Source organism: Manacus candei, unplaced genomic scaffold (genome assembly GCF_025592945.1).
Source record: "Manacus candei isolate 608988 ecotype Guabito, Panama unplaced genomic scaffold, ASM2559294v1 h1tg000003l, whole genome shotgun sequence".
Lineage (NCBI taxonomy): Eukaryota > Metazoa > Chordata > Aves > Passeriformes > Pipridae > Manacus > Manacus candei.
In genome coordinates, this window is record NW_026138051.1 from 6,267,453 (window position 1) to 6,284,611 (window position 17,159).

The 17,159-nt window shown below is 38.6% G+C and overlaps 1 protein-coding gene across 2 annotated transcripts in view; it reads left to right on the top strand.

Moving 5' to 3' along the window:
* Positions 1-2,027: 2,027 nt before the first annotated feature.
* AMMECR1 (AMMECR nuclear protein 1) overlaps positions 2,028-17,159 on the top strand; it is a 92,718-nt gene continuing 77,586 nt past the window's right edge. The window contains exon 1 of one of the 2 annotated variants that reach the window (XM_051787480.1): positions 2,028-2,663. In XM_051787480.1, coding sequence (XP_051643440.1) covers positions 2,492-2,663 — 172 coding nt within the window. In that variant the 5' untranslated portion in view covers positions 2,028-2,491. The remainder of the gene's footprint in view (positions 2,664-17,159) is intronic. The other variant, XR_007904531.1, reaches the window with a different exon arrangement.

The following is a 17,159-nucleotide window of genomic DNA, read 5'->3' on the forward strand; positions in this document are numbered from 1 at the left end:
AAAACTCAAGTCATATGATATTAAAGAAATGACTCAGTTGAAGAAAAGAAGAACAAGACCATTCAAACATTTAATTCTCATGAGCGTGTTAGGTAATTTAGAGGTACCATGACATAAAGCATCATGCTTAGTGGAAGATGTACTTTCTCTATACATCTACTTGATAGGCACCATAAGCATTAGTGTTTCACTATAAGAAGGATGAATGTATGCTAATGCCTTTGTTTCCATGCCAAACCACCCATCTGTTCACTGCTCAGAATTCTGTCACGCTCTTTTCTTTTCACTTTTGCCCTATGCTATATTTAAGTTTAAAAAATACAAATGTATGCATTATCATATATATGTAATTTATGATCTAGACTCTCAGTACTAATGAAATTCAACAATGAGAGAATAGAACAAAGAGAGAAGGGTTCTGAATGCTAAGTTTCCAATTGTTCGAGATGCAGCACTGCTTTATTGCATTGCATTAGCAACCTCTTCATAACACAGAGAGACAAAAAGTGTTTGAATTAATTACCTCATTTGTGAGGGGGGAAAAAAAATCTCATTTTTTAGTGCATAGTTCATCTGCTAACACACAGACACTAATGACAGTCTTATGCTGATATTTCACCAGCAGTGCACCACACATGATGAATTACCCACTAGTTGTCATTACTACTGGCTTTAGGTTTTATTAACTTATGAAAAAGGTGCCTACAAAGTTTTTTGTATTATCACTTGCTGCTTCAAAGACAGGAACAGAGGTTTGCATTAGGAGTTTTTAGGAGATTAGTTATCAGACTTCCTGAGCTCACCATGAAATTTATGATATATATTTATATGCCAGCACTAGATGTGTGTAAGTGCTTCCTGCCTGTTGTCTGAGAGTGAATACTGCAACATGAGTCACAATTATTCAGTCCATAATTTCTAATATCCTACATTTCCTCTTGGTCAGCAGAAGTACTTCAGAAAGAGCCTGCTGGGGTATAAATACAAATTAAATGACCAGACTACTTCAGGGATTGTCTACTTTTTCAGCTCCTAGAGAAACATTTATGTTCAGAACAGTTAGAACTGTAAATAGAACAAAAGACTTGATAATGGGCCTTTTTCTCCAAAGCACCTACATTCACATACTCACAGCATCTTCAGGATGAAATGCTCAGACACTCTTAGAGAAGTACAGCTTCATCAAGTCAAGTGGACAGTCCTACCAGAATGATTAAGTGATCACACATCACTGTGGTTGAAGCACATTAGGCATTTTGTGCTCCCTGTGATACCATTATTCTTTGGCACATATTAGAAAACTGATGTTAAACCAAAAGCACATTCTGAAGTAATGGTGATATTCGGCTCTTTCCTCAGATGCACAATTGCTTTCCAAAGCAGCAGCTTCTCATAATCCAGTCCCATGTGGCTTGAATCTAACTAAGTTGCAGCACTGAACCCTTTTCCCTTTCCAGTGTCATTTCAAAGAAAACTGGGGAGTAGCTCCTAGTCCATGCTCTGGCAGCTTTAATACTGGCCTAAGTAGGTTACTGAGGATTGCTTTTGGTGCTACTTGGGAAACTTAACTGATGTCAAGCCAATGTACCCAGCTTTGTGCCAACTGCTTCTTGTTCTCTTCTAAATTAGGGAAGTAACATTAAAAAGTGCTGGGGAACAAGCTGAGGGCTGGGGCTAAAGTACACTGTGCTCTAGTGGTCTGTGCAAGCACAAGGGATCCACAGGGAACACCTACAGACCAGAACAACCTGCAGTAGTCTTTAAGCTTCTGTAATTTGTTCTGGGCACAGTATAGAGATACCAGGGTCCCCTCCAAGGCTGTGCCAAACAATTCTTGATATTTTGTCCAAAAGTCAGTGTTTGCAGAAAAGTTCCTAAAATGTTGTGCCTGCCTTCCTTCCTGCCTTCCTTCCTTCCTTTCTTCCTTCATCCTTCCTGCCTGCCTTCCTGTCTCAAAACTTTCCCTGAAATCCCTTTCATTCTGTGGGACCACAGACAGCTTAAAGGGGGTATTTTGCATTTATCCCACACAAGATTGAGCTTTCCAGAAGTTAGAACTCTGCAAAACATTGGCTTGCCTGACAGCTCTGAAATTTAGGAAACAGGGCATTGCTATAAAATATTGTCACGACATCACAGATATTACAATTGAAAGAATTTTTTTCTAAATCATATTTCCTCTTCCATCTGCTATTGCAGAACTTTCTTCCACGCTGAACTCTTAAGGGTTAACTGGCATTGGGTGGAGGAGGGGGAAATCAGAGGTCAGCTCATGTTCTGATACCGGTGAACTCACAAGTTACTCCTTAAGCATGTGGTTTCATCCTAGGTTCTTCCTGCCAGCAATTTCTCACTTTAATCACACACCCACAGCAACCCAGATCTTTAAATTCAGCAATTCTTTCTCAGGTTTCAGCAAGTCATTGGCAGCCTGAGCTATTTTTGGGATATTTTCTCTACTGCAGATGCAGCTCAGGAAAACGCAGGGAGCATGCTAAAGACCTGCAGCTATTTGCCTTGTACAATTTGCTCATTTCTCGTTATTTCTCTGTTTTCCTGCACTCATCACTTAAAGGACAATCTTTCTTGCAAACAAAATCCCCGGAGCCTGATTAGAGGGACTGAAGGCTCCCAGACACGGATTGCCTGCCAGCCACAGCACGGTAAGGACATGGACACTTTTGGCTAGCCTTGCATTGCAGCTTTTTAAGCTTTGCTGAACGTTTATTTGTGTCCATCGCTTCCAAATCAACACTGCTGGCATGGCAGGCAGTCTCCAGCTCCTGGTCTCCATTTTCATTCCCTAAAATCCTCAGCACTTGTAAGTAACACATTTATACTCACCGTCTCTCTTTGTGTGTTCTAGAAATCAATGACTGACACTAATTTTGATCAGTTCCGGGGGTCGGGGTTTTGTTCTTTACATTCTAGCATCTCTTGGACATCTGTAATTTGCAATCCTGATTGAAACTGTGGGTATTTTTATTGCCTGATCTTCCCTGTTGAAGGTATATTGTTAGTCTTATTATTTAGCTCAGCAAATTATTCAAATCAGGGAGTGGTTTTGTGTACGGTAAATGGAAACATTATAAAAAAGCCCTGCTCCTGCTGATTTACAGTTAAATACATCGCTCTCCTGCCTTGTGTGCCGGCTCTGCTCGAATACCTTTAGGCTGCCACAGAGCAAGCAGTACACAAACACTACAAAGGCACTGACAGCACAAAACCAATGCAGCAGATCGAGCTGAACTAAAAATGCCTAGGTTTTCTACTTTCACAGAAATGCACCAAGTAACCTCTGCAAGAATGGTGAAATTCCAATTTTATAGGACATACTGTTTTATTGAAATACTTGTAAAAATAGTTTAGCATCCTCAGGGACATTTTACTTGTACATACTGCTGCAGGAAGATGAACACAGTTCATGTCTAATCAATGTACAAACCAGATTCTGGGAATCTCTGATGAAAGAAAGTGGAAAAGGGATTCTTAGAAAAACTGGAATTGCTTTATGCTTTATCCTTTCATGTTCAGTAATACGATGATTGCAGACAATTCTCCTGAGGGTTTAGTGTACATCATCCAAATATTTCACTGCAACTTAGTGTTTGTTGTCCTTTTAGGAGAGCTTTTAGAAAGCCTGACTTTGTACTAGAGGTGGGAAGACCTTCAGACTAATCAATCAAAGCTACCTGTGTCTGCTGCCAAGCAGACTATGCCAGAAAAGAGCATAGTCAACAATTGTATTTCCATAATATTTACTATCAAAATGCTTAGACATTACCGTCTGCAGCAGAAACAAAAGTTAGCACAGCCTTTGAAACAGTATTTTAGGAACTTATTTTGTTCAGTTTCCAGTTTGCAAATGTTTCTTGAGTGATGTATAAAACCGATAGAGGGATGGGAGAAATGCTAAATGTGCATATGAGTAGAATGAAGGTCTTTAAGGCTTAATTTTCAGTATGGGAAAAGTTCTGGTGTTGATATGGAAAGAATTTTAAAAAAAAAAGCCATGCAGGATGTAATGGCTTACAACTCAGACACTAGAAGCAAAAAGTGAAAATTTCAACTGGTATCAGTAGATTTAGGATCAGATTCTGAAAGTGGTATTTTTGCTTCTGAAAGCCTCAACAATTTGGAGGCAATTTTAATGATACTGTCAATGTTGCTTCTGATACCTGAGCCTGGCTCTCTCCTCCAACTGGTGAATCTCTGCCTCAGTTTCACTGAAGTCACGGATACAATATTAGCTGAATGGAAACAGGAATCAATCCTTTAGTCCTGAGTCCATCTTATACTCAATCCCAAATGTTAGCACTCAGCTTGATTGAAATCTCGAGACTCGACACATTTCCCAGAGACCACAGGAAGAAAGATGGATGTGTGTCACTGAAAGTTAGGAAAGCATCTGATTGTTTACTGTTAACAGAGGAACTGATGTGTCATTAGACAAGTGACAAGGCATGCATGGGAAGCTACATCAGGTGCTTCTCAAAAAACCAAAGTTACTCTCAGCACAAACAGAAGTCAAATGAAGGAAGTCTTACTGACAGGACAGGTCTGTGCAGAACTGAGTGTTTTGGGAATACAATGAGATAAACTCAATACAGTGACTACACCTGTACAGATAACAGTTCAAGTGGTGCTTGTTTGGATTAATTTTAGAAAATGTCACACTAAATTGTGCCATTGACAAAAACTGTTATTAGAAAGACAACACGTTTCACAGTATGGGCAGAGAGGAAATAATCAGAATAATGAGAAAGCAGATGCCCTCTAGGATATAATAACTGTTTATTTTTAAAGCAAACTGTTGCATCCAGGTGCTCTTTGGAAACTGAAAACCCAGTCCTTTTTAGAGGAGGAATACAGACTGTGGAAATTAGCAACTCTCCAGACCTTTCCAACTGAGGGATACACTCCTGCCATGCTAATACACTTCTTTTGTGTGTGTGCATATACATTAAATCAGACACACACAAGATAAAAAAGATTAACTGACTCTGTAAAAGTACTAATTTATAATTCAGCAGCAGTTATGATGCCAGGCACTTCATAATTCATACTTAATGATCCTTGCCTAGAAACAAGTATATATAAAGGGCTAATGGATATCAATAAGGGCAATGGCTAAAGAGGAACCCATGCTGATGTACAGTAGATCTTGTTCTAAGTCAGAATATGAGTCAAAAGCACAATTATTCCTCAGAATATCACAGAAGTGGGTTCCTCCACTTTTAATGACATCCTCAGACACATACTAAAGTTGCAATAAAATTGTACATGAGCAAAGCCATGGTAACTGGCCAGTTATATACTCTTATTTTCCCCCCCAAGTTTACTTTTTTCAATTTTGCCTTAAAAATCAGTTTAAATTGGTCCTGCACTACTCTGCAAATGGCTAGACTAAAAGCACCCATGTCTCAGTGGCTCCACTGACATGCAGTAACTGCAACAACCTGATCAGATGGCTGAGCCCTTCATTAAAATTGAAGGGACAGTTTTATTTTTCCTGGATGTCACTTTGCACCAGACTAATACTATTAAATCCAGTTGAGGGACTGTGTTGAAAGAGGATTCATCAACAAAAATTGAATAGCACAAGAATTCTTCAAGGACTGGGTCTGAATTTTAATAGTTGTATAAGGCAAGGCTCTGCAACAAAAAACGGAAAAATTTTGCTGGTGTGCTCGAGTATATCAGGAGGCAGCATCAGTTCAGAGGAGGAATATCACAGGGTAGCAGAAATTAGAGGAAATGTAGTAGGAATTTAAGGCTCGTGGTAGGCAGGAATGAACAAATGAGGGAGCAGCCTAAGTGACAAACTACAGACTTGTGTGAGAGGAGGCAGGCACTCGCTTGGCTAGTCCCAGTAGCTCAGCTTTGTCTTCCCTGTAGCTGCTGAGCCCTGGCAGCACTAGCACTCCCCAGCCTCCTCCCAGATGGCAGCAGAGGGATGAAAATGCTCTGCAGCCTGTTTCTCCTGGATCCTTCCATGTCCATTTCTTCCCACATCATCCCACAGCAGGATGGGGCCTTGGCCCATTTCTGGCTCTCACTTCAACCCCAACATCAACTTCTGATAACAGTTAGAGAAGCATTGGGAGGTATAAAAGCTACCTGGGAAGGAGGAGAGAAGGGCTACAATGCCTGGACAGCAGAGTGAGAGTAGCAGAGGAATGGAGATGTAACAGGACATCCTGGAGGAGTGTGTGAAGAGACAGGTAGACAAAGTGCAGCCGCCTCCACCCAAAATTTCCCGGTGTGATACAGCTGAGAAAAAGACAAAAGCATTTCACAGTACACCATCAAAGATAGAGATACTGGAGACAGCACAGCACTGAGGGCATCCTACAGGTATGGGTGAGTCCCTGTTTGGAATAGGATCTAGTTCTTGTCACTCACAGAAAGATCAATGTGTATCATAACAGTGAGGCAGGAATATGAAGGCTATTGGTAAAGACAACATCAGGGAAATTAATTATTTAAGATGTATGACAATGCTGGCCCAAGAACAAACAGATATAAATTGAAGATAGCAATTAGAGTTAGAATACACTGAAGCAGTGAGATGGGAGAAAGAATCCTAATTATCCTCTTATTAAGGTGAAGTATCTTCAATTACCAAAAGCACTGCCTGTTTTTGCAAGTTGCTGCAACGTTATAATCGCTCCAGGACTGTTTTCTAGGTCACTGTCATACATGTTAATGTGAGATCAGAATCAACCTCTGGGTGTGATATGGATAGGTGCTATAAATTTACTTTAGCAATATTGCTGCCTTTGACATCCTTTCTCTGTACAAACACTAAGATAACATCGATGCTGTAACATCAGCCTCTTTAAGATACACAAATGAAAATATCACTTCGAGTTGAAGAAGAACAAATGGAGCAAACTTGGTTCTTGTTGATATTCTGAAGAATCTTGGAAATCTGTTCTGAGGCTGCACAGATTAGGTGTATTTTAATTGTAAACAAGAACCAAAAAGTTATTTCTATGTGAAGTTTTTCCTCTATTGCTCAAAAACCAAGTGGACCTGGTAGTCCCACAGGCTGCTCTGCAGTATTTTAATTATCTTGAGATTGTAAAGCAGTGAGCTCTCACATCAGCAACAGAGAGTACAATATATCCAAGAGATCTGTTTAAAAGATTATGTGTCTGAGGCTACATAAAACAGTGGTTACAAGAAACAGTTTAACTGTAGTCACTGGGTAATTTTACTTTAGCTGTGCTGAAAAGAAATAAATTCTTTGGATGAAAAGACTAGATTTCTGGTATTGACAAAATCTAATTTGTTGCCCAAAAATAAGTAAAATTGTTGAAATAGGTAAGCTGGACAGTTTAAAATGTCACCCATATAAAGACTGATTTAGTTGAATCACTTGATAATTTTCTTTAAAACTAGTTGGGAAAACAAACCCTCGACATTAACGTTTCATGAATTTCTGTGATAATGCTTTGTAGGCTGCAAGCTAAATATAGTCCCTGATACCATTTTTTGGCTTTCTAGACATTGGTTCCAGTTAAACACATCTGCAATGGATTCCTTAACCTTCCCCATCAAATATCTCAACCTTTCTTCAGTCAGTTCCAGTGGATATTTCTCTACTTTTGTGGATTCTTGATTGACTTTGGTTTTACTACATGTGATGATCAAGTTAGAAATGATAAGAAAGAGAATCATTACCAAAGGCATCTAAAAATTACATTTATTCTTAGAAATCCCATCCCAAGTCAGCAAGGCACGTCACTGACAGATACTAATGACATACAGCAGCTCCTACCTCCAACTTCTTATTATCAATATCTTTTCCTCTGCCACGTCCTGTTAGTAATTGAAGTCACTAACTTTATCTAAAGCTAAATAAAGTATACTAACTCAAAGAATATAATTTATCGATGCAGGAATGGTCTACTAAATGTAAATACTATTTTTAACAAGGATAGCAAATGCAAGCAAAATTTGGTTCTCATTAACACTGGTTCACATTTATCCCTACATTATTTATGCTGTGACTGTCTTTTTTTGATGCCAGATGCAACATTGAGCTGTTAGTCCTCAAAATTTGAAGGTATAAAATGGTTGAAACAAATCACTTTTCTGTTTGCAAAGTAAAAGCAAAAGGCCTCAGCTGGGAAAGAGGAAAGAGATTATTATCCCTAAGTATGAGAAAGCCTTCAGATAAGATATTGATCCTGTCATATTTATGTCTAATAATTCCACCATTTTAGAGGGAAACAAACAATATTTCAGTCTTGCAGAGCATGCTGACATCACACAGCCTCCAAATTAGTTCTTTCATGCAGTTTGTCTGTGCTGGTGTTATTAATAGGCACACTAAAATGGGAACTTCACCCTGGCTCAGCTTCGACTCACTGCATGGCCTTGGGCATCACATAACCTCTGTCTCCAGTTCTCTATCTGCATAATGCATTTGTCTATCTGGTGACTTTGCAGAGTCATGGGGCAAAGAAATGAGTCACTTCACAGAATTTTTAGATTGGAATACGCTGGCTTCCCTTATAATCTCTGTGCACTTTTATAATACAGTTCCTGAATTTTAACATAAACCTGACTTTTTCATAAAGGCAATCAAACTGTTTAAACAGAGGAAAGAACTCTTTAATACTTCCAAATTAAACCTCCTAGGATTAGTACCTTGAAAGAAAAGAATGGAACCATAGTCACATAAGACAGCTTGCAGTCTCACAGCCCAAAATACCTTTATCTGATGTTTTCTATAAAGCTCCTTACTGCCCAGGGGAGAAGGAAGAAAGAAGGCAGCTTAATTTCTCACCATGAAAAGAAATAACAGATTACATAGTCAGTAAAATCTGCACTGAAAAGTATGGTCTGGGCATAACAGATGGAAGAATCTGTCAACTACTCTCCATTATTCAACTGGCAGTGAAATGAGCTGTATTATTTTGGAATCTAAACTGGCTCTGAGTGCAAGAGAGTCATATTCATTTGACTGCACCAAAGGATATAAATCCACTGTGTGGCTGAGATGACTTGCCCAAAGCTAATTAAGTTAGTTATACGCTTAGTTAATTTTTTTCCTCTTGCCCATTGAAACTAATTAAATTTTCTCTAGAATATAACTTCCCTGCTCCAAGTCTGACCCTTTGTGTCTTGAAGGGACAAAAAAACCCTTCCATCAAGGAAGCCCCTGAGAGGACTTTCAGGGCAGTGACATGCAGTACTCAAATATTCATTTATTTATAACAGGAGCCTAAAGTAGATGCAAAAATAGATTACAGAGTCATCTGACATTGGTTTAAAATACAAAGGTGGACAAAGCAAGCACATTAATTATCAAAAGTTGAATAGTTCATCACTGATTATTGCTTCAGTGAATGCTGCAGCTTTACAAAGCCCAGACATCCAGCAAACAACTGATGCCTCATTAGATACAATCAACTGAATCTTTCAAGATGATATCCTTGGATGCTCACTCATCCATTGTTGTCTTATTTTTTCTTATGACTTGATTTATTCTTTGCTTTCCTTAGGGTCTAGATCAAAAGTGGACATTAATGTAAAGGAATATTTATAATCCTGAGATACATGAGACCCATGATGAGCAGATCTCCTGATAGCACAACTCCCAGAGATGCCCTTCCATTTCTAATTATATCACTAAAAGCAGTGAGAAAAAACGATGTATTGCCCAAATAGGGCTCCATGTAGGTACAAGTGAATGCGTAGCAGGTTCCTGGGCTTGGAAGCACCTTGTCCATTCCACAAAAAAAAGAATTCAGAGTTCCAACCTAACTCATAGCTTGTGTCCTCATGGAACTTGGCAACAGGGTGAGGAATTAAAAAAACTCTAAAGCTGATCTAATCACTAATAATGACATGATTATTATGACAACTACAAATTTATGATACATCTAGTCTGACAATGCTATTTTAGGACAACAGGTCAAATGAGGATGCAAAAAACCCAAGGTCTAATTCATTCCCAGTGTAAACTGGCAGTATTCCCCTTGATTTCAATGAGAGATTTACTTGTTCACTCCAGTTCTAATTTTAAGTCAGTATCTTTCCAATATTTAGGATTGAATTGCACTAGCCTAAAAACTACTCACTTTTAAACTCAAATGGACCTCCAGGGAGTTGGGGGAAAGGCATATTTTCATGTGTATGCATTTAGACAGTACATGTAGATTTACTGTTATTGGAGTAACTTACCCATGTAGAGAGAAAAGTTATTAAAAAAAATAAAATTAAAAAGCTTCAGAGGCAGAGCAGAAAGAGCCAGTTTAAAATATCTGTGTGGTTCTTTTATGTCCAGATAACCAGAAAGCAACACTCAAAAGAGGAAAGAATAGAAGGAGTCACTGAAATAGACAATAACAAGGCAGAAAGAACAAGCAGAACCTTAGATACATGTAATCTGCTTGTGTTGTTTAAGCAACAACAATAAATTCAAACATTAAACCAGAATGAGATGCTTCTACTTTTTTTGGTTTGTGGAAAATGGGATTTTGGTTTCATTGTGACACAACCAAATGGGAGTTTCAAAACAGCAAAATTTCCTGAGGAAGGGAAATTTTGAGTTGTGCTATGTGAAATATGTGAGTCATGTTAGTCTGTAAATTGCAGTAAAACACAGAAAGATACTGCACCCCACTGCAACCCAAACTGTAACAGCAATGAGACCAGAGCATCAGTACTAGCCCACAGTCAAACCAAAAGTATTGCCACAGAAAGTTCGAGATTCTGGAGAAAACACTTCACCATAGGTTGGACTATCTTTATAATGCTGTGGTGATAAAGCACATATTTAAATACTTCACTGTATTATCAGAGGGATTTTGCCACAGAGTAGCTCTATAGAGGGAAAAATTAAGAGAGAACTGAGGCAGCCAAGTGGTCCATTATATCTTCTCAGAAGACAAAACAGTGAATCATTTATGATTATTTTGATCATCAAAACCACTGGGTTTAGACCTTAGCTATAAATACATTTTTTTAATGTGGTTGTTGATCTACTATTTAATGATGGTTCATTAAAAGATGAGGTTGCCCAAGATCTGTATCCATTACCATTAAAGGATAAGTGTTGAGGACTTGTGGATAGGTGCTGCTTATTGACTTTCATATCTTGCATAAATATCGTGGCCACAAGTCTATGACTCAGTCAGGTCAGAGTGTGCTGCTCAAAAGTCTCCACAAATGTCAAGCAACCAGTATTTTATATATTGAAATTCCTGAACCAGTATTTTATATATTGAAACATAAAAAGAAATGCAAGTTTTATAAAAGCACGGGGCTTGCATGGTAGTTTCTGAACTGATAGGTTACTTTCAATAATCACCTAAATTTTCACCCAGTGTAACTATTGCTCTGCATCAAAAGGAAAAGAAATGGCCTGGGCTCCATCGCCTGGATGGCACTGCGAGCTTCTGCCACTAGAGTGTGTCAAGGCATATGTGAGGAATAAACCTCTTCACACGCTGTATCCTTCAAACTATTACCAGAGAGTTGGACAAAGACAAGTAGCTTGAATGTACCATTTTTCTGATTTACTGCTTGGCTGCTGGAATTTGTCTAAAGGATCAGACTACTAAGGAAAGGTCTCACCTCATTAGTCTGCATATGCTGTGCACCGGGATTTTCATATGGATGCTGAACAACACAGGCATCCAGAAACAGTCCAGCCAATTTTAAGATCCCTTACACTGTGACTGTGTTTTCAGTTCAATGTCAATGAAATATCCCTTCCAGCTAAGACTCTTACTTTGATGCAGTACAATAACTCTGTTATTTTGTATTGAAAAGTCAGCACAGCCAGTCAATGTATGTAAATCTCTCCCTCCTTGCTGCTCTCTGCCGGATGTGTGCAGTTGCAGTAAAATTTGGGGGGCAAAAAACCCCCACATATCCATAAAAAACCTGCTGACAATCTGAAAATATACTGAAAATCTGTGCTGAGAATAGAGATGTTCCGGTGTATTTAAAAAATCAGTTTGAAGAGAAACTGTAAAAGCCCCTCTCTTTGATAGTAAAAAAAAAATCAGAACAGTTAAAATTAGAAAAGCGTAGGCATAAAGCATTGCCAGTATCAAACAGAGTATGTTGAAATGTACACATTTGGAAACGCTAAAAATCAGGATCTGCCTCCATACTTTCCTGAATCAAGGCTTGTCCCCTTCTCCATCTGTAAAACTGCACTGAGTGTGCTCCTTTTCTCTCTCTTTTTGCTCATTTTTGCCTCTTCAGATTGCAAACACTTATTAGCTGTTTTGAATACAGAGGCTCACTCTCAGTAACAGTTTTTCACTGTCCATAATGTCACCTGTTTGCTGAAGATTTTAGCTACTGGACCAACCCTAATAACTTTTCTTTAAAATACAATAAAACCCAAACCAAACACAACCAAACAACTACTACTTGAGAGATTAGGAATCCTACACACAAATCTGTAGTCACATACATGCTCAAGTGATGTTCTGAATGGAGACATGTAGCACTTGATTTCATTATCTACTTTACTTCTCTTAGGAAAGGTCTGCTAAGCTTGTCTTGGAAACTGCAGCAGCTTTCTGAGCTTCTAAAGGTCAACAGTGTTAGAGTGACAATGATGACTGAGCAAAACACCTTCTGAAACCCTTAAGCATCCTCCTAAGTCAGCCACATAGGGTCAAAACAGACAATGGGAGAAGAACCCCAGATGAGAATATTCTGCCTTTGAGTTGCTGAGGGCATGAGACTCTTATGGGACACCTGGAGTTCTCATCACCTGCTCTGTAACTTTACAGGAAAATTTTACATGTCGTGTCTATTCGAAATGAAATGGTGGCTGACAAGAGAACAAGGAACACAAAAGAAAAGAATAGGAACACAAAGCAGAAGGGAAAGATCTGAGACCAATAAAGTGTCTTTTGCTCAGTGTATGCTGAGTTAAGGGTACCTTAGGCAGGTATCCCACAGTCCCAGCAGAACTAAGAGATCCTGCTTTCCATGTGCAGCCTGCTGAAATCACAAATCCCTACAGATGACATTTGAGCCCCAAAGGATCGCAGCACAGCACGGGCAGAGCACGCAGCAAGGCTCGAGGTCTAGCACTGGTACAGAGCAGGGAGGAACTACAGCCCTACACACTCACAGTCACCTGAGAACACACAGGGCACCTGAAAACTCTCAGGGCAGTGTCTCGTGAAGATTTCACAAACAGAACCAAGCAAGTGAAGTTTTCTCCAGTTCAATGACCAAATCAAAAAGTCGGAAAGAAGCAAGCACAAACCTCAGTTCAAACAGAGCTCACACAATACCTTTTTTCTTACAAATAGTAATTTCCATTTGGAGTAAGTCTGAATACTATAATTTAAAATAATATTATTCATTACCTTTTTAAAAAACCTCATTTTTTGCTTTTATAATTTGAAATGGAAAATAGTATTTCAATTTCAAAATACGAACAATTTTATTTTAAGCATGTTAAAATATTTCCTTTAAAACCCAAGGAAATGTTTAATTTTTCCTATTATTTCAGTTGAAACTATTTTAGTTCAACCTAATCTCAAAAATGGTCCCAGTCCTTTCAAACTTCTTTTATTCTACGAATTTAAAAATCATTCAAAATTTTTGTCCACCTCTATTCATAAAGTCAAGCAACATTTTGGCCTTACAATCTTGGGAAAGGAAATACTCAAGAGCCTTTCTAAAATACCTTTCCATTTCCCACCACCGTGTCCCTAGCTGATATTCCTTGTAGCCTCCAGCAGCAACAGCTCTGCCCTCAGCGTGGCAGAGTCCCTCATTAAATATTTTCCAGAAGTAGAGTGTGAAGGCTGGAGAGTGAACTTGCTGCTTTTATAGAGGGAAGAACACCCAGGAGAAGGTATTTAAATTATGTCCTGAGGCAGAATGAAGTTGATTTATGTCAGGGATTATTTTTATCTCTCCAGTCAACTCGCAGTTATGCAGCGCAGTGTGCCCAGGCCCAGCCGGGCAGCGCTGCTCGGTACCAGCCCCCGCCAGTGTTTGGCACCAAAGCGAGCTCAGCAGCAGGTGGGGCTGTGCCCTCCTGCAGCCCTTGGCACGGCCCGCGGGAAGGGTTTCCCTGCTCAGGTGGGCACCACACGGACACAGTTTGCAGCACAAAGCAGCCTTCACTTGCAGATCGCCCCAGGAATTCCAGAGACTGCTGGGTTTGGCTCCTGCATCTACCACTCCACCCTTGTCCCAGCATATTGATGGAAAAATGGGATGGTTATGATGGATGCCATGCCCCATTCTTCAGTCACATGCTGCCTCTAAATATCTCTAATCTGTGCTGAGATCAGGTTAGCTGAACTATGGACACCCGGGATCCTTCTCCCTTCTTCTTTGGTCTGGCTCTGGCACAGGAGCAAATATACTCTTCCATGCTTGAGACCTCAATCCCAAGTGCACGACCTTTCAGAAAGCCTTGGATAACCCCCCAACCAATTATCTCTGCAGAATAACAACAGGAAAACAAAGCCAAAACTCCACAACTGTGAAATTACCTCTGGAAGAGGAATGGCTATTTCCTCAAGACCTTTTTTCTCTGAAAAAGGTGCTGTATTTACTGAGATTTTAACATGCAGAAGCATGTATGAAGTTGCCTGAAAGCACATGATCTAAAACATTAAACCTCTGCATTTAATTTTCATGGGTAGAGAAAGAAAATCAGTAAAATATGCAATAAATAAATTCTAGTTTTTAGAATAAAAAAATAGAGTAAATGTTTCCGAGCAGCCTGCTAAAATAAATTACTTGGATTTTAAAATTCTCTTCCGGTGTTTGAAATTAAAATATTGTGCCACATTTCCAGCACTTGCAAGTAAGAACAAATTCATTATGAACTAACACAAAACTACATTTTCCTGTACCACTGGTGAACATGCAGTGAGGTGCAAGGTCACAAATAAACTTAAATGCATTTGTATGTTAACAAATGTCATGATGTATATGGCTGAATTTTAATCATCTAGGGAATGTAACTCCTAAATTACAGAAGGTAAGGAACTAAATGGATTCTCTACATCTTTTCTGTTAGCTGTGAGTGGCATGTCATGCATTCCCTAGCACTGAGAAAGGACAACAATGTGGACAAGGAAGGACTTCCATTCAGAGGCCATCGAGTAGCTTGAACTTTATGATGTGCAGCTTTTTATCTTTTTTCTTCTTTTAAATTTTCTAAGTAAAAATACCACCTATTTTAAGAGACCTCCCCATCATTCCTATGGGATAATAACATCTAATGTGATCAGATGAAATTTTGCACAGCAGTTTGCAAGAAAGAGAACTATTTCTTAATCTCCATTTTACATAAACAAAGCTGATAATAGCAAACCTTCTGGTGAATAAATTATTAGCAATTACACTTAATTTGGGTAGTGCATTCTATCAGAGCACTCAGCAGTAGACAAACGCAGTTTGAGAGAGGTTTGTTCTCTACCAGTAAAATAACAGGCTGAGGTCACTTCAAACAAATGTTTGAAATGCAATGTGTCATTAGTATTTCAATCACTGCCAATTGCCTTTACTTACTATAATTATTGTTTCATAAGATTTAGAACAAACATGTTTTGCTATCTGCTCCAAGACAGTTTATCACAAATTGAGGTGATTCAGATTGAGACTTGTCTTATTGTAAGCACGTTCTGAATCTTAGACTTTAATCCTTACAAATTATTCAAATTTTCTCACAACTGTACCTGTTTCCTCTAAAAAATAAGGTAAATCTTGTATGGATTTGCCCTTCCTTCTCAGAGGTGGCTGTCCCTCTGATTCTCTTAGTCAGGACTCGCCCATTCCTAGTATTAAATAATTTCTACCATTTTTCCTTTCCTAATTTTCAAAAAAGAATCTTAGTGACCACAGTTTTCTGATTTTGTCAGAAGTATCTAATTTACAGCTTTTACCAAGCAAATTATGAGCAAACACTGGAATAATTTACTTGCAATCTCATGCGTTGGCAATGAACAGAAACCCACCTGGTAATGTTTCTCATGATAATTTTTTGCACATTGATGTTGGATAATGAGCAGCAGTGGCCTTGTGAGGGAGGATATGGTTGGAACACTCATGACGTGACATTGACTTGGGTGATTTATCCAACATTTTTAAATGTCTTCTGATGTCTTAACTTCAAAGGGGTTATAGTAAGGTAATGCCACCAGATTTTCATAAGTAAAAAGTACATACATTTTTCCTTGTCATCAGTTGGAGAGCTATCACAGCATTTCTCTTATTGTGGCCTTCTTTATAATAACAATTATCTCAAATATTGACAACCATAGATACATTGTAATATTAAATGGTGTATAAACAAACATCTTTCTGACAGATATTAAATGTTTTAAAATAGAAACTTCAAAAGTTTTGTAAGTAATGAATTCATAGTGTATCAGCTTTGAAAAAAAAAAAAAAAAACAAAACAAAACAGAACCTCCAAACTCAAATTTATCTTCCAAGGGAAAAAAGCTGTATGCAGCACACTTAGCATGCATGGCTATTATCATCTCCTTAGTCTTGGAATCTGTGAATCCAAGGGTTCATAGCCCTCACTTCATACATCACAGACAGTACAGATTTCCTGCATTGTCCTCATGGAACCCATAAGAATTGAAACTCTGCATTAAGGCAATAATTGTAATCAAACCACATACTTCACCCAGCAATCCACAGGCCTAAGGAATGAGGTAGTTTACCTGATGCACAATTAGTTTCCCTGATACACATTTAGTTTTTATCTGTTGGATTTAGGCTTGGGTATTTTTCACCTTCCTTTGAAGCATCAGCTCAGCCTTTGTTGTCTGGATATCCATCCAAACTCTACCCACCCAGATCAAGTCAGAAGTTAAATGAGATAGTGCCAGTAGACTTTTAAAATTAAAAGCAATGTGATTCAGCAGTGTATAAAGTACATTCTTTCATTGACAACTATGCAACTTCTAAAGTTCATCTGGTGATTCTTGTTCCAAAGCAGAAAGACATCATTTGATCTTCATTTAACAGTTTCTCAAATAATTACACAAACTTCTCCACAAACACTGTATAGTACACGTGGCTTTTCTGACATTTTGGTTAATTTTTCCCTAGTAGTGACAACTAAATAATTGGACTAGAAAGGTGTACAATTCTGTTACAGAATTCTGTTTTGATTAATATGTTTC